The sequence below is a fragment of the Sitophilus oryzae genome, unplaced genomic scaffold (genome assembly GCF_002938485.1).
Source record: "Sitophilus oryzae breed Bouriz unplaced genomic scaffold, Soryzae_2.0 scaffold_857_pilon_pilon, whole genome shotgun sequence".
Classification (NCBI taxonomy): domain Eukaryota; kingdom Metazoa; phylum Arthropoda; class Insecta; order Coleoptera; family Curculionidae; genus Sitophilus; species Sitophilus oryzae.
The window spans coordinates 2,989,748-3,013,776 of NW_022147480.1; the positions used below are offsets into that span (position 1 = coordinate 2,989,748).

Sequence of the window (24,029 nt, forward strand, 5' to 3'; positions counted from 1 at the left end):
ACGACACCTCAGTGAATTCATGGTAGGCTTTGGAAAAAAGTTGCTTTTAAACGGATAGTTTAAACATCAAAATATTATTATATCAACATTTTGATAGTCTCAGCAGCCTTTTTTTATCTTTTGATTGTTTTACTAAAAAACCCTTTTTTCAACAGAGAAAAAACGCTGCTAAGACTATCAAAATGTTGATCTAATAACACTTTGACGTTTATACTATTACGTCAAAAACAATTTTTTGCCAAAGCCTACCAAAACTTCACTGAGGCGTCGTTTCTTATTAACTGTCACTGATATCTTAATTATTAGATATTAATAGATTGGTATTATGGTATTCTGGTATATTGTCGATTTTAGAATACTCTAATCATTTCTATCTTATTTTTTGTCAGAATGTTCATAATCAAGAGGGCTAGTATTACCGTGTTAGAAAAATAAGGTGCTAATAACTTTGGGTTGAAAAAAGATATCAAGATGCGGTTTTCGCTGACTTGTTAAGCTTTTATTACCCTTTACTATCAGCTAAAATTACATATACTATCGCATTTAATTTTTTTGAAAAAAAAACGCGCAATATTTGTTAAATTGTAAGATAACGCCCCCTAGCGTCTACGTTCAAAAGCTTATTATTATTGTTTATATGGGACAATATAGAGTAAGAAACGCTCTTTTAAACGAGCCCTCGCTTGTTGGATTCCGATCATCCAGTCCGGAACTATTAAAATTTAAATAAAAACAGATCTAACCTTCCCCCACCACTTTATTTTGGTACCTAGATAGGGGAAAATGGTTCTAACAAAAAATATTCAAAATTTACTGAAAATTATGAAGCTATTACTTATAGTACACCTTCTCTAGGCAAAATCGTGTAAAAACTCCATTTTCTTATTTTTTGTTGCCGTTGCGCCCCCTAGGGGTTGTTCTACAAACTTGAAAATAATTTCCAGCAATTTTTCATAGCCTCTTTAGTTATAAATATTTTTTTCCGCAGGCCCTACGGCTAATACTTTCCGAGATACAGCCGTTACCCAGCCGAGAGCTATTCTTAGTGGGCCACCCTGTACATACTTTGTTTTGTATGATAGAAAATGTATTGTTATGAAAGAATATTACATTAGATTTTTTTACAACTGTCATATAATCAAAGCCCACTTTGTGATAAAACTTTTTGATCATATGATCACCTTTCCTTACGTGTAATTTAAGTTATATTTAAATATTGATATTCGTTTGAGAAGTGTCATAATTGTAAATATTTTTAGAAATAAACCTATCGACATTGTTTTTTTAATATCACTTCCAACATAATGACATCCTTTCCGTATTTAACAAATTGCTCCCGAGTGGTGTAATTTGTGGTTTTCAAAGTAGGCTTAAATCAGCAAGATATTTGACTCCATCATTTTTTATTTTATGATTTTTTACAAACTCATTAGGAACTTAATATAAAGTTGAAAGTAGGTATTCTAGCAGATTGGCGCAGCAACCAGATATACACTAAAATTTATATAGGTTAGATTTGTGAAATTGTGAAAATTATAATCTGCAGTAAACTGACTTGGAAGTTTTATAAAATAATATTTTTCTTTCAGAGAAACATTCTATTTTCTATTGTATTATATTAGTAACTTTAGTTCAATGGCTGACGAAGATCCTGTTAATGGAAATTCTGATGAAAATTCCGAAAAATCTCAACAAAAGAAACAAGCTAAATATGATAGTGGAGCTGCAGATCTGGAAAAAGTAACAGACTATGTGGAAGAAAAAGAAATATCGACACAGGACGTAGCTAATGCGATATCAGCTATCGGAGATAGAAGAAATCAAGCAGCTTTAGAGAAACAAGCGAGGGAGAAGGAACTTCTAAAAGTAAACGATGTTCTTTTTGTTCGTAAAAATAAATATATTGTTCAGTTTTTACGGTAGTAAAAATTCAATTTTATATTATCCGTTTGTAAATATATGGACTTAGCTAATAGTATATTTATTTCAGATCTCCATTAAAAAAGAGGACGTTGATCTTATAGTTGGAGAAATGGCAATTTCTAGAATCAAAGCTGAAAGAACCCTCAGAGAGAATCATGGGAATGTGGTTAATGCTTTAATTGCACTATTAAATTAAGACATTGCATACTACTCAAAATTATTGTTTTTCTTGTTTTCTTCACTTTCCTTAAAATGCATATTTAAAAATCATACTATTATTCTATCTATTAGAATGTATTCTATCTATGAAAGATATTTTGTATAGAAAGGTTTAACAAGTGAAACCGTAATAGTTTATTTGTCTTACAAATTATGGATCTAAGATATACAAAATGTGTTAAATCGATTTTGTGTCAAGACAAGTTATAAATATTCTCTGTCCATTGGCGTTTTCTTGGCCTTTTTATCTCTTGCTCTCGGGAACCACCTGTGTTTTGTAGTGTGCGTGATATTCATCAATTCGAGTCTGGCTTGTTCGGGAGTCTTCTTGTTAAATATTGACATCAGCTCTGAAGTGAGTTGAGTTTTAAGCGCGGAAGGATTCTCTTTTATCTTTTCTTCTGGAAGAGGTTTACTGAACTCGTAAGGAAAGTCCCGTTTCGGGTGCCAAGCTACAAGTGTACTCTCATCTTTGGTGGATACTATTTTGTGTTCTGAAGAAAAATTCCGATGCAGTGAATTAAGAACTTTGGTAAGAACTTTTTTTGAATTTAAAAAGCGACTTATAATTAAAACGTTCCACATTTTATATTTTATATGGAATCGCTCTGGAAATAGTTCTTTTTTCCAGAGTTCTTCGTTCTTCTTTCTAACTTAACAACCTCAACTTTTTTGTTTGGTTAGAATTTAGAATCAAAATTAGTATAAAATTTTATTCATAGATGACTCATTCGACCAACGCCCTCTATAAAAGAACAGCCCACGGGCGGACTTTTGTTTACTTCATCAGCTGTACATACTTAGATATTGGGTTAGATTCTGTATTCATATTTTGTCGGTTGATTTTTGGTATTATTTGTTATTGTAGTGCAAAAAACTAATTATTTTGGTGTTTAAGTGACATAAAGTACTACCAGATATATGGTTACTATGATGGTCAATCTGTTTCTCATAAAAAACACGAAATATTACACGTTTTGTTAAGTGCTTTAACCTAAAAGTGCTCATAAATTTTTTATTTATCGTGATTTTTGTGTGTGTTTTTTAAGACTCAACAATTCATCAATAAAGCTTAAGTGGAGTGTGTTTTTGGTGCTATGCCGCATCTTTGTTGTGTTCCTGGTGGAAAGGATAGTGATACTAGGCAGCTTAAAGTATCCGGAAGAGCAAGAAAAGTGGGTACGAGTTATAAATCAAGGCAATTCTATTGAAAATATCTTTAATAAAGTTAAAAATAATATTCTCCCAGAATGGTATTAAAGAAAACTGGATAATTATGTTTATTTTATTCATATTGTGGAATCTCCACTCCAAGTGTTGTTGGTTCAGCTTCGATAGATTCAAACACGTAAGATAAACACGTAAGTAGGTATTATGATCTTAGATTAAGAATTAAAATAGATAGAGCAAGTCATTCATAAATTCACAAAATCGAGGTGCCTACATCGTTTTATCGGTGAGTGCCCCCACTACCATAGTTTATGGACAGCGGGGTAAAGAGGAAAGTGGTAGGGGAGTTTACAGCCGAAGAGCATCAAAACAGAATTTAACCTTGAGATTCATTGATGATAGTAAAGTAAAAGCCAGAGATATAGAAGTAGGTGGTTAGAGGCAAAGATAAAATATTTTTTAATAATAAATTTTAAAAATATGTTCATGCAATAAAACTAATAAATTATTATAAATACATAATAGTATATGCTATAAAATATTTAACAAACACTATAAAAAATTTGTTTATTAAATATTCAATAATTAAAAGTTAGATATAATTAAAAGATATTATACGTATTGTATATCGTATAGTGATTGATAATTGATAAACTAAAATGTTAATGGATCTATTATATAAGATGTCTTGTTATTTAGATAGTATTAATTACAAAAGAAAAATAGATGCATGTGAATAACTATTTTTTATATTAAATATCAGTAGATATTATTTACAATAATAATATAATTAATATAATGTATAATTAAAAAGCACAAAATTCATCTTTTCCTACCTATACCATAAATATATTCGGTAATTTTAAGTGGAAATATTAGCACAAAAACTAAAAAAAAACAATGTTCTGTAGTTTTCAAATTCATATTAGTAAGAGAGTAATATTTTGACCAAACGAATTCTCAGTGTAAGGATATTTACATACCATATAATTTTACATTAATTAGGTATTAATCATAACACGATATTAATAAAAAACACAAGTGTTGTATTTTAATAATATATTTAGGGACTGAGTAAAAAATATAATATATGTATAATATTCTTACATTTACAGGTTCATATTAAATAAAATATTGTAACCTGAAAAAATATATATTTTGTTAAATGCCACTGTAAGGATCCAAGCAGAAACTAATTTCTCATTGGCTTTTTACTTGTTGACATATGTATTTGCATAACAGATAACATAGTTATAGCAAATAGTCTAAAAAAAACGGCGTCAAAGGCGGCTGAGGAATGACGATTGATAATTTAGCGAGGTCAATCTTAAACTACACCATTTAAAAATCATATTTACTTAATGTAAAAATAAATTACAACCTTAGAGCGCCTTTAAAAAATAGTACGAGCCAAGAAAATGACTTCTAGGGCTTGACCTCACTGAAATTATCATATTTTCATTCCCCAGTCGCCTTTGAAGCCGTTTTTTTCTCGATCGTATGGTTTCCTAACTTATTCAATCAATCAATCATTTATTTATTTCCATAAAACAATGTACAATTGTATAGGAATAGTCAATAAATTCTTAAAGCTAACACAAATATATAATACAAAATATAAAAAAACAAACACAACAGATCATAATAAAATTATCATATACGTAGGCCTCATATTATAATTTGCAGGTATTCCTCCACACTATAAAAGTTCATTCCGAACAAATCATTTTTTAAGTAAAAGTCTAGAATATGCGATTCTAATCACTATCATAATTTGTCTCTCAACAAAAGTAATTCTGTAGCTCTGCCTAGGGTTCACATCTCTCACTATTTTGCATAGTAGCATTACGTCAATTTTAAACATGATGTAAAGGACCAATTTCATATGCACTATGTAATTAAAGTAACGACTTCCACACCATGAATATCTTCACTTCCTAAAACAAAATATAAACATGAAGTTGGTGAATATAAATATCTACATTGAGTATACATTGTGAGCAAAATAAAATTGACGATCAATGACATTCACCACATAAATTTACATTTTAAAAAATTACATAAATCTTGCTTTCAAAGCCAACCCTAACGCTGTTTTTTTTTTCGATGGTGAGATCTTATACAACTATAGTGTAATTTTAGTAAAATAATATTAATATAATATATATATATATACAAATCTATATACATATAGGGTAACACCTCTCATAGGACGCGAAGGCTCCAAGGAAAATGAAAGTGAATTTGTATGACTTGATTGATTTCTAAACCCTCCATTTGTTCTTTCAATACAAACTTCCATCAACAAAAATCCTTGAAACCTTCATATCGTATGAAAGGCACCACCCTGTACACTTTGAATCTGTGTATACATATTAGTATATAGTAATATTTTATATTAAAAAATTAAACTGTAAATATATATGTACTTACATATTGTGACGGAATAGGTATCCTAACAAGATCATAGTTCTTATCTCGTTATATGCAGGATCCTGATATCTTAATGTTAATTTCCTAGGTGATGTTGAAACAACTGAAAGACCACAAATCGCGACATAAATGGCTGTGAAAATCATCAGATTTTAAATATTTTCTTCAATTCCTTATAAAAAAATCAGCTGTTCTTGAGTTCTCTTTTGCTCGACTTTTTAATATTATGCTATGAATAAATCCTAACAGAGAAAACCATTTAATTTTTCTCTCACTATCTTTTAGAAATCTGAAATAAAATATTTATCTTAGTAATAGAAAACGTAAATAGGCATTATTTTACAAATGTAAACATACCAATTATAATTTATGTAAACATACAAATTATTTGTATTCATAATTAAATACAAATATACGATTTTAAATCGGACAATATTGTAACAAAAATATAAACATTACTTCTTATAATATACATAATATATTATATTCACAAAATTATATTATAAAACAAATAAACAAATTTTAACAAATATGGTAAATATTTTAGGTAAATAAAACGAGATGTTGTATTACCACAGAACAGTACTTACTTTTGAAATGACGATGTTTAAATTCTTTTATTCTCACACATTTTGCCAGTGTAGACCCATTTTAAATGCTAATTTTGGTCTTTTATATAAAATGAAACAATTATACATTAATAGTTTATTAATAGTTAAGAAATATGGAAAAATAAAAGCACGGCAAACAGCTGATCATGCCAATCAGCTGTTTATCGACAGTATTGACACCACAAAACACATACACAAGAAGAAGTGCGAGCGCCTTGCTAAATATTGGAAAGTGAAATTGACGTTTAAATTTGACACTGTTGACAAGTCTACTGCTACTAGCGCCCCCAATTTCGCTTGTAGGAACTACGGACTAAATTGTCACGCATGGCGGGAAGTTTAAAAAAATAAACAATTTTATTTCTTCATTTATTTTTAATTATGACATACACAAAAACACAAAAAATACACCATTTTTTAAAAATATGTTTAATATCAATATCAAATATACAACAGAAATTAATTTCACCACAATAAATTAATAAAATTAAAAGAATAATGTTACAAGTAGATCAAGAGACAAAATTAATTATAACAAAACTGAAAAAAATGGCGTCATAGATGGCTTAGAAATAAAAGATATATCATAATTTTGAAAGTAAAATTATATGGGAAATGTCTTCGATCATCATTTTTAAGCCAACTGGACGATTATTTCAAACATACAAGCTGAGTTCGTTCATAGTGCTCTGAGAAATCTAGATAAACAAAGAATAATAAATTAAAAGTATTCCAGGGGAAAAGAGAGGAAAAACCTGTATCGTCTCTGATATCTGTCAGGGTATTGTTGAAAGTGTCATCTTTTTGCTCGAAGTTTTCAGGTCGATCAAAAAGATGACATTTACAACAATACTTTGCTGTAACTTTCACAAATATCAGAGAGAGTACATACAGGTATTGCCTCTCTTTTCCTCTGGGATGCTTTATATCTGTTGTTCTTTGTTTATCTATATTTCTCAGAGCATAATGCCGAACACGACTACAGTATATAATAATTTCAATATCCGAAGTGGAAAGAAAAAAGATCACCTTTCTGTTTTGTACTATGGTCCCTTTCTTCCGATGGCTCATCTCGTTGATATTTAGGAAGGATAAATAGGAAGGAAAATATAAAATTCAATTTGATTTGATGATCCTTTTCTGTCACCTAAAATCAGGAGAACGACAATGAGCATGTTAAGATGAAAAAAAAATTATCAACACTTACCTACACGTTAGTCCGAGGAGTTTTATTAAAAACCTATATATTTGCCTAAATAATTTATGTATTAAATTTGCAAAGCAAAATGCAGCGTGTAAACAAAAGAAATAAAATGGCGACAAGTCAACGTCAACGACCCGACAAGGAGAAAAGTGGTGTTCGAATAACAAATTATGGGTCACCAAAAATTGTTTTTGTCTCCTTTCAACGCACACTTTAGAAAGAAAAAGAGATGAACTGGAATACTGAAAGAACGTCAAGGCTTTATCTGTCACTCTTGTCAATAATTTATCGGTAAGGAAGATTCCTAGAAAATCGCTTGTAGTCAAGTTTTCAACCATTTCCAGTTCTCCCATAAGAAGTGTCATCCACCTGATTGACACTGTTGACCGCGTCCAATTCCCCTACTATAGAAAATACTATAACCAAAGAGTAGATAAGACAAGAGACGACAGTGAACAAAGAAGTCGAATTTCGCGAGAGAGACGCAGATATATTAAAATTTAAAGGTCCCATGAAGTCCCATTTTGTCTGTTGCCAAGTATATTTCTTTGAAAAATAAACAAGATTTTCTGAAAATAAATTAATAATATAAGAAGGATATAAAGTAACGTATGTTAATACGGAAATGTAAATTTTTAGTTTAGGTTGGTTTAGGTTCTTTTTTTTCGCAATGTACTGATAATATCAAAGAAACAGAATTACTAAAGTTGGTCGATTTCAAAGTTAAACAGATAAAATCTGAAAATCTGACAACTGCGCATTTTATTTATTCGAACCTAAGATTTTAGGACGCTAATCAGCTGTGCTAATCAGGCTTAAACATAAACAAATCTGATTAGTTGTTTTCTTGCATTTTTGCCTTTTTAAAGTGTGTTTTCAGAGTTTTTCGATATATTATCGTTTTGAGAGTTTTTAAGGTTTAATTTTAGTATCGTTTTTATTGCGTTCTAATTTGTAATTATTGTTAAATATGAATACTGAACAGGACACGAGTAGCAGGAAAAGACGAGATTGTGGCATTGTGTGTGCTTATAAAGAGTGCAAAAATAGGTCTTGTTCTTCGACAAACATAATATTTCACTCTTTTCCAAAGGATCCTGAAAAGTATTTTTATAGAAATATACTATATAATTATGTTATTAAACTAAATGTAATCCATAGATCGAAGACATGGTTAGAAGCTTGTAATTGCGAGGATTTATTAAATAAAAATTGAGCAACTCTATTTTTTTGTCCATATGTAAAAAAAATACACGTAAATAAAACATTTCTTACAAATCGACTTGGTCACTTTCTCTTGTTTACCAACGATATACAAAATATTGCTTTTATTATCTTTATTCCCCGACAAATATGTTTCTAATTATAATTTATTTTATATAATATTTAGAAAACTCATTTTTTTTTTCGTTTCTATTTATCTCTTTACTCACACAGTAACTATTTATAAGCTATACAGGCAAATTTTAATAATAGTCTATTTCAAATTTCCCGCGAAAAAGTTACGAAAATTTAAAGGGACAAGCGAGACGAGGTCACTCTCCCCACCACTCAAACATGAAAGGTACCGCGCGAACTGTCGTCTCTTGTCTTATCTACTCTTTGCTATAACAACAGAGCGGCGTTGTCAGATTAAAAATTAATCCTAACGGCTGATGAAAAATGACGAAATTTACAAATATTTCAAGTTTATTTTTCTTGTAATCTTGACTGAATCTTAATAAGTACTAAATAAAATTATAAATGTCGAAATTTTGAAAAGTAGTAAGCTAATTATATTATTATTTTCTTAAGATTTCCCCAAAGTATACGTATACAAAATTAAAAATAAACAAAAGCGGAGAAATACTCGGCAACATACTAAACAATAACAATAGGATGTTGGCATTCGCATAAAATGTAAACAGTTCCCCTGTGATTATGATCTAGGGAAAAATAAAGAATATGTGTATTAATGATCATGAAAAAGATTATTATTTTGAGTTCAAAATTAAAAAAGATTTTTGTAAAGACAAGAATGATAAAGTTTAAAAGAAGAATGTGTTTTTGTTCGATAATTTAATGTATGTAAAGCATAACATATACCTATTTGTTCAGTAATTTTTACTGAATAGTGTCGATTATTTATAATACCAAATTAATATCAAATATTTAAGTGATGGCTGAATACAATATGAATAAAATAACAATAAAATTGGTATATTTGCAATACAAAATTAAGTTTTAAGAATAAAGGTGTTACTAAAAATACTATGAAATTCATATTTCTTTGTTTTAATTGGTCGAATGTTATTTACATTTTACGTAAGAAATATACCGTATCATCGAAAAAAAATCGGCGTCTAGTTGGCTTGGAAATGAACATCGATGACGTTCCCTAAATAATTGTACACATAAAAAAATTAACTAGAATTTTACAATCTTGGAAAATTTGATATTCTTGAACCTTATTTCTAAATATTCTAAATTTTTTGATTTTCTTGGGATTTAGGTTCGGCAAAAACGCTGATTAAGTTTTCATTTGGTTTTTCATTATTTTTATTTGGTTTAAAAAAAAACGTTTCGGCTAACATTATAGCCTTCATCAGTGTTGTGTCATAAAAAAATAGTGTCGAATATAATCCAAAAATTACATATAAAATATTCACACCACGCACCACATAATGTTTACTGCGTACTCCATAGTCTCCATAGTCAATGTAGATAGTTTTACTGTTAAGAATAATAATTCTAAAAATATGTGGTCATCTTTTGATAAGTTTATATTAGTTTATTAATTGCAGTAAACATTATGTGGTGTGAATATTTCATATGTAATTTTTGGATTATATTCGACACTATTTTTTCATATGACACAACACTGATGAAGGCTATAGTTAGCCAAAACGTTTTTTTTTTTAAACCAAATAAAAATAATGAAACCCAAATGAAAACTTAAATCAGCGTTTTCCCGAACCTAAAATCCCAAGAAAATCAAAAATTTTAGAATAATTTTTATATAAAATGCCAGCGATCTTCATTTCATAGCCATCGCTGACGCCTTTTTTTAGATGATATTGTATTATTTGTAAATATAAATTTTCGAACGTTGATACTTGCAAAATATACATATAAATTTTGTGAATGCAAATAATAATACATCACTATTAGTAGATATTGAATGTTTTTTGTTAAATTAGATCGATTTTCAAACCCCAAAATTTAAAATATATTTACATTTTACCCAATATCTTATGTAATACCACAGATAACACATAATCACATAATAACAAATAATTATGTGTAATCTGTGGTAATACATTATTTGTATATTGTAAAACATTTGCTGCATTTGTATGGTTCATAGTTTATTTGCCAAAGTATTTATTACTATAAATAGGTATATATGTTGTAGTTATTAACTGTATATTATGTATATTTCATGTGAACTATATAATTTTTAAAATACAAACCAAAAATCTGAGGAATAATTATGTTTTCCATGTATTCTACAACATATTTATTAATCCGTAGTATCTAACTAGCGTGACGTCATAAATCTCGCCCCAAGGCTGTTCTATTAGAGACGGCATTGATTCGACACTTTTTGGGAACAAAAAATTATAGATTTCTTTAAAATTCTAAGAAAATTTTAAGCGAAGTTTAACTATTTAACGTTAGATGACACCAGCTGTGTGTTTTTTCCTAGAGATCTGTAAATGATTAGTTTAAAAATTCAACGCATGATGGTAATTGTAATATAATTAATATATAATTATGTTGTCTCTTATATTGCGACTATGCAAATTAAAATTTAAACTTCTCACATACAGTTAACCATAGCTAGCTCCATTTTTTACTTAAAGAAAATAATGAGATATTATTTCGAAAAATATGACTCAAAAATAAAACTAAGAGGAAATTTTTAGAGTAGCTAAAAAACGTCGACGAGATACCGTATGTTTTGTAACATTGAAGTAACATTATGGAGTCGACTCAGCTGTACAGTGCAAACCGCCTCATGTGTTTAACTCTAAAACCGAGGTATTCTGGGTATTAAATCATTCCAAATTTCCGGAGCAGTATTTTTAATCAACTATTTACAAATATGTTCTCAAATTACTTTTACAAACATTATCTGCTATATAAATATATACAATAATTACAATAAAATGTACTTATAATACAGGATAAAAAGTATTCTACAATAAATAGCATAATAAAAGCTTACAAGTATTATTAGTATTATTAGTAAATAATATATACCCACTAGATCTAATAAAATTTTAGCTTATAAAAAACATTTAAAAGACTATAAAACTATTATATAAAAAATCATGTATAAATAATTTACTTTGATGTGGGTATATCACTAAACTTATATGTATAAAGTATAAACTTATAGCCCTAAACATCATACAGTATGATCGAAAAAAAAACGGTGTCACAGTGGCTTTTTGACCGACAATTCATGATAATTTCTGTCGGCCCGACGACTCTATAATGTCATTTATTAAAAACTTAACATTAAAATTTGCCAAAAATTAATGTTTAGAAAAAGAGTTTTTCAGACACAAATCAATTTTCAAAAAAATAATTCATTAAATTGATTTGTGTGACTGGCGTATGTAAATTTTTAAAAAATGCCCTATAGAGGTGAGACACAAAAATCATCATTGATTGAAAGACCATTGTCGCGTCGTTTTTTTTTCGATCATAACAAAAGGTAGGTAGGTACATATGTACAAAATGATTGAAAAATATGCAAGTGGTAAAGTAATTGAGGGGTTTCTGGCAAAAACCCCATTAGTCAAAAAATGGGTAAAATGAGTTAATGGCGCTATCCGACAGTAATTTGTTATAGTACGAGAGCTAGCAACGTCGGGAAAACAAGTATTTTAAGACGTCTGGCTCTTTGATATATCTTTTATTATGCTCTCTGGAACAGCATGCGGCCCGTCTGGCTGCCGATACCCGTTGCGTTTACTACTGCGCATCCAAAGAAGATCCTCTATTTTTTACTTAGCGCTTTAAATTCTAGTATTGAATAAAAATCGAGCAAGTCTCCATTAGCTCGGCGCGTAGAGCTTTCGCCTATGACGCGAAGGTCAGTGGTTCGATACCGGCTGGGGGTGTAACTTTTTTATTTTTTTTTCGTTTATATTCTGATAGTAAAGTATTAAATATTTGCTTTTTTATCACCAAAACGGATGGCGCTTATGGGTTTATGATCCGTAGTGGTATAAGTAGAATTTGATACTTTCATTTGTTTTGAAGGATTATTGTGGTAATTAATTATTAGGCAGGTTTAGGATGGTCTGGCTGCCGCGCCGGTAGGTTGCGTTCATTACTGCGCATCACATGTGTACAGGGTGTCCCATTTTTGTGCGTTTTTTTGGGATTTCTCGTTTATAATTTTATTTTAAAGATTTAAACATAATATATAAAAATTAGCATTTTAATGCTTTATTAAGGTAATTTCTGCCTGTCTTTCTTCAAAATATTTTTTTCAGCTGTTGTTTATTATTTTAATAATACTTTTTTTAACAGATTGTTATCTAAAAGCTACATAAGTTTATTTTCAGTTCAGTCTGTTAAGATAACGATGGAAAACAAAATTATCTGGTTAAATTAAATTAAATAAAATAATAATAATACTTTCTAAACAAGATTGATTAATGTTAATGTGTAGAAAATGCACAAATCTAGGGGTAAAATATTTAGTTACATGAAAAACTAGCAAAGTAATGTGAAAAAAAAACCGCATCATTGTATCTCCACTCATAAACGAGAAATCCCAGATATCCCAAATCCCAAAAAACGCACGAAAATGAGACACCCTGTACCCATGTGATGCGCAGTAGTGAACGCCACCTACCGGCGCGGCAGTCAGACCATCCTAAACCTATCTAATAATTAATTACCACAATAATCCTTCAAAACAAATGAAAGTATCAAATTCTACTTATATACACTACGGATCATAAACCCATAAACGCTATCCGTTGTGGTGATAAAAAAGCAAATATTTAATACTTTACTATCAGAATATAAACGAAAAAAAAAAATAAAAAAGTTGCAACCCCAGCCGGAATCGAACCACTGACCTTCGCTTCATAGGCAAAAGCTCTACGCGCCGAGCTAATGGAGACTTGCTCGATTTTTATTCAATACTAGAATTTAAAGCGCTAAGTAAAAAATAGAGGATCTTCTTTGGATGCGCAGTAGTAAACGCAACGTGTATCGGCAGCCAGACGGGCCGCATGCTGTTCCAGAGAGCATAATAAAAGATATATCAAAGAGCCAGACCTCTTAAAATACTTTCTCGAAAACGTTGCTAGCTCTTAGACTATTAGTCATAACGTTCCTACCAAACGAATTCGGGACAAGTGCTATAAGTCAGCCCGTGCATACGATTAAAAATACCGTAATTACGCCAAGAACCCCACAAGTCACAAGTCTTAATGGCAAAAACCCCACTAGTCCGCTACTTGTTGTGGTTTGGTTGTTTGTCGTTCGTAATCGTTCGAACAGTTGCTAAGAGGACTTGGTTGTTTCCACGGTTTTTGCCAAAATTCCAGCAAAAACCCCACAAGTCAAACACATTCACGCCCTTCCTAACTTAAAAATAAGAAAAAAATAAAGAAAACTAGTTTTCTGTAATTTCAGATTATAACCAGAGCTCACACAAAAAAACGACAATTTAAATTGAAATGGGAGCAAGATATACGTTCTTTTTAGTTTTTGCAAATTTCGAAATATCTGACTAATGGGGTTTTTGCCAGAAACTCCTCAATTGCTTAATTTCTCAATACCAATCTTATAACCCTTCTCCTTCTTACATTTGACAGCAAACTGATTGATATAAAGCATAGATATAGAGGTAGTGAGAATGAGCTTCCGACTTCCAAAGCTTTTCTCATGCCACGGTGGACGCCATTTTCATGCTTGGGTCTTCAGGGGAGATCAATAAGTAATAACAGGTGATATTTTCTAATTTTTTTTTGGTTTAATTTCGTCTTCTCTCCTATTGTAAATACGATATTCTAGGTTTTACGAGATTAGTTTGGCATTTGATCTAATTCTTGGTGTTTTTGGAACTTATAGGCTGATATAAACGACTTTTGTATTATTCTAAAGTGTTTTTATTTGTTTATGGATAATTATATAGTTAGTTTAGTTAGTTTGGTTTGGATCTTAGATCTTAATACACTTCGTGGATAAAGCTATGCCATATATTTATTGCACACGACTTTGTTTACGGGACTTTCACATGCATTTTTCTATTTATTTCTTTCTAGAACTAGATTATCGTATAAACCTATCCTTCTCTCTGAATACGCTACTGAGCATGCGTAGAACGATATTAAACGTGAATGCTAACTAGGAGCGTTTTTCGCTGTGTTGACAACAATTACTAAAAATATTTTTGTAGTAGAAAATGATTCTAACAAAAAATATTCAAAATTTACTGAAGATTATGAAGCTATTATTTATAGTACCCGTTATCTAGGCAAAATTGTGTATAAACTCCTTTTACTTATTTTTTATAGCAGTTGCGCCCTCTAGCGGCCGTTCTAAAAACTTGAAAATAATTTCCAGCAGTTTCTCATAGCCTCTTTAGGTATAAATATTTTTTCGCGGGCCCTACGGCCTCGTAGCTGACTATACTTTAGTCATCTTTTAATCTGCCTAGCCCCGATTTGGCATTTTGTAAAATGACTGAAAACAGGCACTCTTTTTGCAGAAATATACAGAAAATATCGTCATTGTTTAATATGCCTAATTCTGATAAGCCTTTTTGCAAAGCGACTGAAAATAGATAGGCTCTTTGTAAAAAATTCTTCTTTTGTTCATAGGTATTCGATACGCCTGCGACATATACTGTATGATCGGAAAAAAAACGGCGTCAGCGATGGCTATGAAATGAAGATTGCTGTCATTTTATATATTGCTGTCATTTCCCAGCCAACTGGACGCCATTTTATTAAGTAGAGTAGTAATATTACGCGATATTTTTAAGATTAACTAAAGATGACCGTCAAGAAACTTATAAGCGCTGTTACTTTCTGACCATCCCCTAGAGACCTTAGCGCGAACATGGCGACTATTATAATTAGAATTTCTAGGCACGTTCATGCTCACTCTCCTTAAATCTATATCTTTGGTATAATAAGTCTTTCAAATATAAGATTCATATACTTTCTGCCATCAGTCCAATTTTATGCATCTGCAATGAAGTATTGCAAATCTCAAACCTTCTGTCAATAATAAACAGAAGTTTGAAATGGTAGCACTTGTAGACCATTTCGGAGCGTGACTATCTAAAAATTAAAAAGAAATATAGCATAAGTAGGTACTTTTACGTAGTACCATATAGGTACCTTTTAATTAACACCAACAGTCTCTCAGGGTGCATCCACATCATCCTAGAATTGCTGGAAATCGATACAAGGTCGTTACGCCAATACGCCGTTCCGCTTTTTCTAGGATGATATGGATGCACCCTCATAGATAAGTAAAGTGTAGTTAGAGAGGGTTACAAGTGTTTTTTGCAGCTTATCTGTCAAACAGTTAAAAATTTCAGAACACTTGATTACAAAAAATGTTGGTGTAATGATTGACGTATTTAATTCTTCATTTCTGTACCCTAGAAGCAAACTATGTTAAGTCACAAAACAAAGTTTTGAGAAAAACGAACTTAAAGTTCTTTTTTGAAGATATTTCCTAATTACAGGTTATTTTTAAACCTATGATTGTAATATTTGGTAAACGAATCATTAACTTTGAACATAGTAAGGCAGAAAAAGGTAGAACCATAAAAAGTTAAGTAACTTATAGAGTATATATCTCAAATATGCCAATTTTGGACTTTTTGGAACACAGTTTGCTTCTAGGGTACAGACCAAGAACGGTAAACTAATAGGATTGCTCATCCTCATAAGACGTACGTTCGCCTCTTCCCGCGCTTCAGCTGACAGTTGTGACGTCATTGTAGCCCTTGTCAAAGCCTTCGTGGCCTTGTCATGATAGTGTGTATTATTAGTTGCCTATGGTAAACTTATAAAAATAACAGCTGAGAAATTTTGAGTTAATTATTTTGTCAATTTTAAATGTGAAAAAGGTGTCTTTAAAGTTTTTAGAGCTATGGAGTGTATAAATACGTTCATTTTGTGTTGTGGATTGTGACAAAGTGCATACTAAGTGCCCACGATTTTGTTTATTAATTATTTTAAAGCAAAATATGGAAGTACTCTAAAAAGAATGCTTGCAAAAGGTGATACACTGGGAACTGCTGTTCTTAAAAATGCATTATCCGAGTATTTAATACGATTTATACAGTTAATTTTCTATACTGCATACATATAAGGTGTTTAAATAAATAAACTAAATAATGAACGTTTTGCATTCGGTAACCAATAATGCACGTGTGTGTATTATTGGTTGCCGGATAAGGACTAATAACCATGTCAAGGGCTACAATGACGTCACAAAGCGAGTAGTTTTCGCATGCACCTAGCGGACACTTTTGGCTGAATGAGCAGTCCTATTAGGTTAACTGTTCTTGGGTACAGACCATGATACAATAACGGAAAGATAAGATATTACGCATGTAGTGGGCGGAGCTTAACAGAAAATTACTACCCGGGTGACGCCATGCGGAGAACCGATTTGGATCTTCTGAGATAAGATATTGCGCATACGGTATTGATGCCTAAATTACAGTATCTACTAGATTAAGTTCATACCTACACAAGAAAAGTGTTTAGAATATAAATCAGGAACGCGTCTTCATGTAACTGATTTCAGTTATTCTGAAGTCGGAAAAAAGAGAATGATGCATTTCCCCAGAGAAATTTTTATGAATTTGTGTTTGGGGAGGCTTCTATACAGGGTGGACCATAGAAAATGTTCTGCAAGGCTTAACGGCCAGGGTAATTTTTTTTCAGAAAATTCAAAAACACGTCAATTTTGTTGGTGTGGGGGACAACTTTTGTCGCAGAAATGATTGCAAAATCTTCAACCCTCTAAACGGGGGTGTCATCCCCCAATTTTTTTCAAATGGGAAGGGGGGTCAAGTGGTACCGCAGTGAAAAGGGCTTTCTATTCTCTATACTTTCCCGCTTCGTTTTTGAAAATCGGTTGAGTGATTGAGAAAATATGAAGGATTGAAATTTGAAAAGTTTATTTAAACATTTATCAGAGTAAATGATAAGGATAAATTCCTTCGACCAATTTGCTGTTTTTTCTTATTATTTCTAGATGTTTATGCATTTTTTCACTTGCCACAAGGTTGAATGATCAGGTGCGGTAGTTGCGCAGATATTCAATGAACGCCATCCTGACAAACACCTTTATGGCAAAATTGTTCGTGAGTTAGTAGCAAAATTTCGCGAAACTGGTTCCGTTATGAATAAAAAGAGGCAGGGAGAAAATCCTGTAGTAAATGAAGCTATGGAGGTATTCGTATTGGGCCAAGTTGCTATGGATAGTACGCTGAGTACAAGAAAATTAACCAATGAGACCGGCGTAAATCCTAGAAGTGTCCAAAGGATATTAAAAAAACACAAGTTCCACCCGTACAAAATTCAGTTGGTACAAGAACTCAACGAAGACGATTTTGATCGTCGCTTGCAATTTTGTGAAACTATGAGTGAACGAGTGGCGAATGATAATAATTTCCTATTTAATGTGTGTTTTTCGGATGAGTGTACTTTCTTTTTGAACGGTGTAGTTAATCGGCACAACTGTCGGTACTGGGCTGAGGACAACCCCAGGGCTTTTCACGAGATGCACACACAAAATCCTCAGAAATTGAACGCGTGGGCTGGTATTTTTGGAAATTTTATTGTGGGTCAGTTGAACGATATTGAGAAGAACTTCAACGCACAAGTCACAACAGGTATCTAGCAACTACCGCACCTGATCGTTCAATCTTGTGGCAAGTGAAAAAATGCGTAAACATCTAGAAATAATAAGAAAAAAACAGCAAATTGGTCGAAGGAACTTATCATTATCATTTACTCTGATAAATGTTTAAATAAACTTTTCAAATTTCAATCCTTCATATTTTCTCAACGACTCCACCGATTTTCAAAAACGAAGTGGGGAAATATAGAGAATAGAAAGCTCTTTTCATTGCGGTGCCACTTGACCTCCCTTCCCATTTGAAAAAAGTTGGGGGATGACACCCCCGCTTAGAGGGTTGAATATTTTGCAATCATTTTTGGGGCAAAAGTTGTCCCCTTCACAAACAAAATTGACGTGTTTTTGGATTTTTTGAAAAAAAAATACCCTGGCCGTTATGCCTTGTAGAACGTTTTCGATGGGCTACCCTGTATACTAGATCATTTATTGTTTTCTTTTATAAGCGATTTGAAGTAAAAAAAAACTTCACCTCTAATGGCTATTGAACACGTCACTGCATCCAAATAAAAACTTACCTTGTGTAAGGTGGCGCGACCGAGAACTACGGCATGATAACGTATTATAGTATATCTTTAGGCCACTTGATGTTATTAGCCTCATCGAGCCAATCGCTTTCTTCTCTCCTTTTTCTTTGTTTTTGATTGTTTGCTTGGAACTCTATAAACAGAACAGTAAAAAGTCAATTATGCCCATTTGCAAATCAAACCTAAGCAATTCTTAGCTAAGAAACTCTTAATTTTTAGGAGTCTTATTAAGTAGTGGCTTGCACCGCTGTATTTCATTTCAATCTTACGGATTTTCATTTTTTGTTTTAAACTGATTACGAAAGAGGAACAATCACTAGTCCGAAAAAGTAGCAAAATAAGCGTTCGGCATTTAATGTTTTATGTAAAACCGGTAAACCAATATTTTGACACAAATCAAGAAGGCAATTAAAGATAAAGGACTATACTATATTGTAGCACATGTTTAGACAACTTCTTTATTTTTAGGATTTTGATGGGCAAACATCAACAAAATATTTCTTATGTTTGGACTAACTTTTCTCGAAAATAAAGATATAATTTAAAATTCCGTTACAATACGGAAATAGATTGAAGTTTTGTGATTACAGTGATATATAATTTATATGGTTTTGTAACTGCTCGTTATTTTATGACAAATGGTGAAGCTCTGCAAACCTTAATTAAGCCTTAATTAAAGCACGTGTGTTTGGAATTTTAGGTGTGGCTTATCACGACAGGATCGGGCTAAGCCTTAGGCAGATTTCTGAAATATAATATATATTTCCTTCGCCCACATACCCGCTTTACCCGTCCCCTGAGAGCAACCCGAAAGTACAGCGTAACAGACTCTTAAGTTAAGTAATACGTCTATGAATATTAAAGCAAATACTAATAAAATAGAAAGAGATAAAAATGTCTATGTTACGGTTAAGGTCCGATGCCCGGTTAATGTCGACATTACCCGGTTAATCTCGAGAATAACACACAACAAAACAACCAAAAACATAACCAAACCCAAACATTAACCGGACATCGGACTTTAACCGTAACATCTGTAGTTCTGTGACGGATTCATATCATCAAAAAAGTCCTATGGGTATTTTGCCACTTGCACTGTACGTTCGACGGTTTTTTATAGACGTATCTGTTGAAAAAAAACCTGAAGTGTTCTTTAATACTTGTAGTTAGATATTTTAATCTCAGTGAGTGGCACTCGCCATAGTTTCACAGATATGTATTTAGGAAAATATGAGTTCACAATAAAATAAAATAAAAAAAATTGATCATCGAGTAAAAATTTGCTTGAAAACAGAATATTTTCACATTTTGTGTAACAATTCTTCTGTATTTGAAAATCTACTGATGGGAAAAAATGCGGAAAAAATATATGACATATTTTTATATTATTATCTATTTCAAAAATTTTCTACAACTTTTTTTTTTATTTAAAACAAGTTTCATTTTAACATTAATGTGTTTGTTTTGTAGTAATATATTGGTTAGGTGATTTTCATTGGATAACTAATACATTGAACAACACATTGTACTAAATAATAAAATAACATATTTAAACTTGCTCATAAACATTAGAGAAATTTCAAAAGAGAAAAGAAGCAAGAACAATGAGAAATAGCATCACTACTTTTTCACGTAATAAAAGAATAATTTTTTAGTTATTGTGACCGAGTCCCGAAGGTACCGAAAGAACCGGGGATTAATAATTTCGAGTCCTGGTTCTGTGATATCTCAAAAGAATCGGGAATTTCCGGTTCTGAGCCCTAGTCACCGTATTAAAAAAAATGCACAGAAAAATCATCATATTTCCGGCGCCAAAATATACTACCCATAAAAATATTTGCACTAATGTAAGACTCACCCTGTATGGGGCGATTCACGGTTATGGTACGTTATAGCGTTTCCGGAACCGAAGCTGTTTTTCGGAACCGGTAGTTTCGGTACCATGCCTCTAAGGAACCGGGATTTCCAGTTTTTTTCGGTACTTTCGGTACTAGCAAATTTTTGTTCAACGATGGTGCGGTTCGTTAAACAGCAAGCAAGGGATGGTTGTCAAAAGTAAAATCGATAAAAAATTGAGGTTTAAATGAAAATAATATCAAATTATTAAGTAGTAATCAGTCACGAGAAAATTAACCTAAACACAAACAATGATCACAAATGACTCTCAAAAAAAAATTCAAAGCACAATTTTTTGAATTATTACTACAACCACCTTACAACGTAAGGCACTCATTTTTTGTCAATCCGTCTCTGTGCTGGGACGCAACGCTCGAACCTCGCAGGTCTACGGACGGAACTTTATCAATAAACTTTGTAGATTTTCAGATTATTTAATTCCTTTTGTTTCCGTTTGTAATTTTATTTTTAAGACATATTATGTGATTGTTTCACATAATATGTTTTAAAAATGAAATTGCAAATAGCGAATAAAAATAATTAAAATAAAAAAGTGTATTTTGCAATTCCCCCGGCCCCGCACCCCTTTGGCTAACCTGTAAATGTCAGCTATGTCGAGAGATGGCGTTACGAAAATGGAAGCGGTTTATTATAAGGAACTTGGGCTTCTTTTTCGTTAGTATATTCTGTGGACGGAACTCAACTGAAACGCTCTGCAATCTGCAATCTGTCGATATTCGACAGATTGTAAAAACTGGCAGAAAATATTTGGTAGAGCGCAACTACTCTTTTCCTTCTACTATGGTTTAACGCAGCGCACAGTGCTTCGTCCCATGGACAAAAATCGAAAAAAAAGTTAAAGTTTACTAATATCTGAATATGTAATTTTATACTTATACCATAGCAATGTTCAACCATCCTGTATATTATTTTTCATAAACAGCGTTTTTTGTTAGCAAATATTTTCACTAAAAATAAATTTTGCGATCATTATCTTATCAGTGAAAAGAATAACATTCATAGTAGTTCTGTACAGTACGTCTGCTGGATCTGTGTCTATGAAAGGAATGCGGACAAAAAACATTTAAATAAACAACAATATATTTTATACGTCGACTTGACTAGTACGTCACCGCAAATCGCTCCTCCCACTCATTTTATTGGCCACTTGCAAATTTGTCGAATTTTTATTGATGGGACGCGCCGTCTATTTTTTTTTCGAAAAACAGAGAGAATATCGTTGCCCCTCTCACCGATACCCCGTAGCTATAGAATGGACAGACGTACTGCATATGATGGAGTTAAACGGTACGTACTTAATTGAAAGCCACTATGGATATTGTTAAACAAGGTATGTACTTTAAATTTATTTCTAAACAAGTTCGTGACTGTTTAGTTTTTATTTACTTTTGAAGATAATTCTTAAATGGTTATAAAAATTTTACGTTTTCAAACTTCAAAAAGGCATTTAAAAAAACATATCAAAATATATCGTATCTATTGACATTGGCGTAACTACAGGGGCGCCCGGGGGTGCCGGGCCCCACCCCCAGCTACTGCTGGGCACCCCCCAGAGGAATACTGAGTTATGACTCTGGGCTACGTATTAATTTTTATTTGCTTGTGATGCAGTAAAAATGACGTTTTTTAGTTTTCTTTAGTTAATATTATTTTGTTATGTTCAAAAAATGTGTTAATTTTTATTTATTTTAAAAATTTGTAGGTATTTAAGTAATCTACGGGAACACGGTTTGATAACCAAGTCTATGAAATTTATTGATAGAGAAATTTATGTAAACGTTTTAATCAAAAAATGTGTTTTTTTAGATTATTTTTCGTTTTTAAAAAAACAAAAGCTCTAGGCTCCCCCCCCGGGCTCAACCCCAGAGCCCCCCAGGCACTCCCCAGGATAAATTGCTAGTTACGCTAATGTCTATTGAATATTTTTGTTGTCATATTAATACACTTAATTTTTGTATAGTTCACCTGCGTCTGCTTGCGACGAACTTTATGTTATAATACTTTTCAGATGGAGTAAAATTAATAAGCAATGCCGATCTGATTAATACTTGGCTTGATCATAAGGACAAGAACCCAAAATTATTTGTATTTCAAAAAATGTCTCCTTTATTAAATATTGATGAACCTTCCAGTCAAATGAGACACCACTTGCGCCTGAAAAAGCCCACTATGTTGGAGCGAAACGTCGCATAAAAAAAGTTTCCATCTTTCAATTTATTATAAAACCTCATACCCAAAAAAAGGGAAAAATAATATATGGATATGGTCTATTAAAGAGGTAACTATTAACATCCGAACCCCTCATACCAATAAAAAGAACAGTAACAACGCGAAAAAGTAACATATTAGAAAATGATGTACAGAAATATCTTATATGTGAGGATACTTCATGTACCTATGATTTGGATACTATAAATTTGGAAGACTCTGTCAGCAGTGATTCTTCTGAATCAGAGTAGTTACGATCTATGCATTTTGTTGTCCTAAAGTAAATTTATAGTATCTTAAGTTTTTTTTAATTAAATATAACAGTAATGTTTCTTTTTCATTAAAGAAAAACATTTTTATCTTATATTACGCTTATATTGTAGGAATCATGTTCTAATGGTATTTCAATTCTATCACAGGGATTTATTTAATACTTACACCGTCTTCACACTATAAATTATTATTTTCTTAGATGGAACACAGCTCCAACATTTTTATTATTTATAAGATTTTTTTTTTCATAAACGTGGGACTAAGAACATCATCATTTAGTACAATGAGAGTACTCATCATTTGTGTCAAATAAACCTAGTTTAAAAAAATTGCCTACAATAAAAGAGAAGCTTTGCATTTTTGTCCTCTAGAGCCATATGTTCGAAGCACTGTGCAGCGGTCAAAAAAATAACTATTTTATTTTGTGAATTTTCTTACAGTGCAAGTGGCGAAATACTCATAGGACTTTTTGAAGATATCAACCATATCATGACCCCGCACCATATATGAATACATGAATAGTATTATACTCTTTCCTTAATCTTTTTATTTAAAGGTTTTTAGGTTGTAAAGGGTTATTATTTAATGTAAAAAGGGGAAAAATACAGGGTGACATAGCCGCCCGTGATTTTACGTCTA

General features: G+C 31.6%; 2 protein-coding genes and 1 long non-coding RNA gene across 3 annotated transcripts; 1 reads left to right on the forward strand and 2 right to left on the reverse strand.

Annotated features, from left to right (window-relative positions):
• Positions 1 to 1,494: 1,494 nt before the first annotated feature.
• LOC115889956 (huntingtin-interacting protein K) lies at positions 1,495 to 2,364 on the forward strand. Its single transcript, XM_030910056.1, has 2 exons — positions 1,495 to 1,866; positions 1,991 to 2,364. Exons 1-2 carry the CDS (start codon positions 1,636 to 1,638, stop codon positions 2,117 to 2,119), a joined length of 360 nt encoding a protein of 119 aa, XP_030765916.1. The 5' UTR covers positions 1,495 to 1,635; the 3' UTR covers positions 2,120 to 2,364.
• On the reverse strand, positions 2,263 to 2,846 carry LOC115889955 (39S ribosomal protein L42, mitochondrial). The gene has a single exon (XM_030910055.1). It carries the CDS (start codon positions 2,725 to 2,727, stop codon positions 2,347 to 2,349), a length of 381 nt encoding a protein of 126 aa, XP_030765915.1. The 5' UTR covers positions 2,728 to 2,846; the 3' UTR covers positions 2,263 to 2,346.
• A 662-nt stretch (positions 2,847 to 3,508) lies between these two features.
• On the reverse strand, positions 3,509 to 6,517 carry LOC115889942. The gene is made up of 3 exons (XR_004051531.1): positions 6,336 to 6,517; positions 5,746 to 6,034; positions 3,509 to 5,249 (listed from the first exon to the last, which is right to left on the reverse strand). It is a non-coding gene; the product is annotated as an uncharacterized LOC115889942 (long non-coding RNA).
• Between the last annotated feature and the right edge of the window lie 17,512 nt (positions 6,518 to 24,029).

Coding starts and splice junctions, on each gene's coding strand:
- LOC115889956 (XM_030910056.1), top strand. CDS start 1,636: ATGGCTGACGAAGATCCTGTTAATGGAAATTCTGATGAAAATTCCGAA. Junction 1,867..1,990: donor GGGAGAAGGAACTTCTAAAA/GTAAACGATGTT, acceptor TATTTATTTCAG/ATCTCCATTAAAAAAGAGGA.
- LOC115889955 (XM_030910055.1), bottom strand. CDS start 2,727: ATGTGGAACGTTTTAATTATAAGTCGCTTTTTAAATTCAAAAAAAGTT.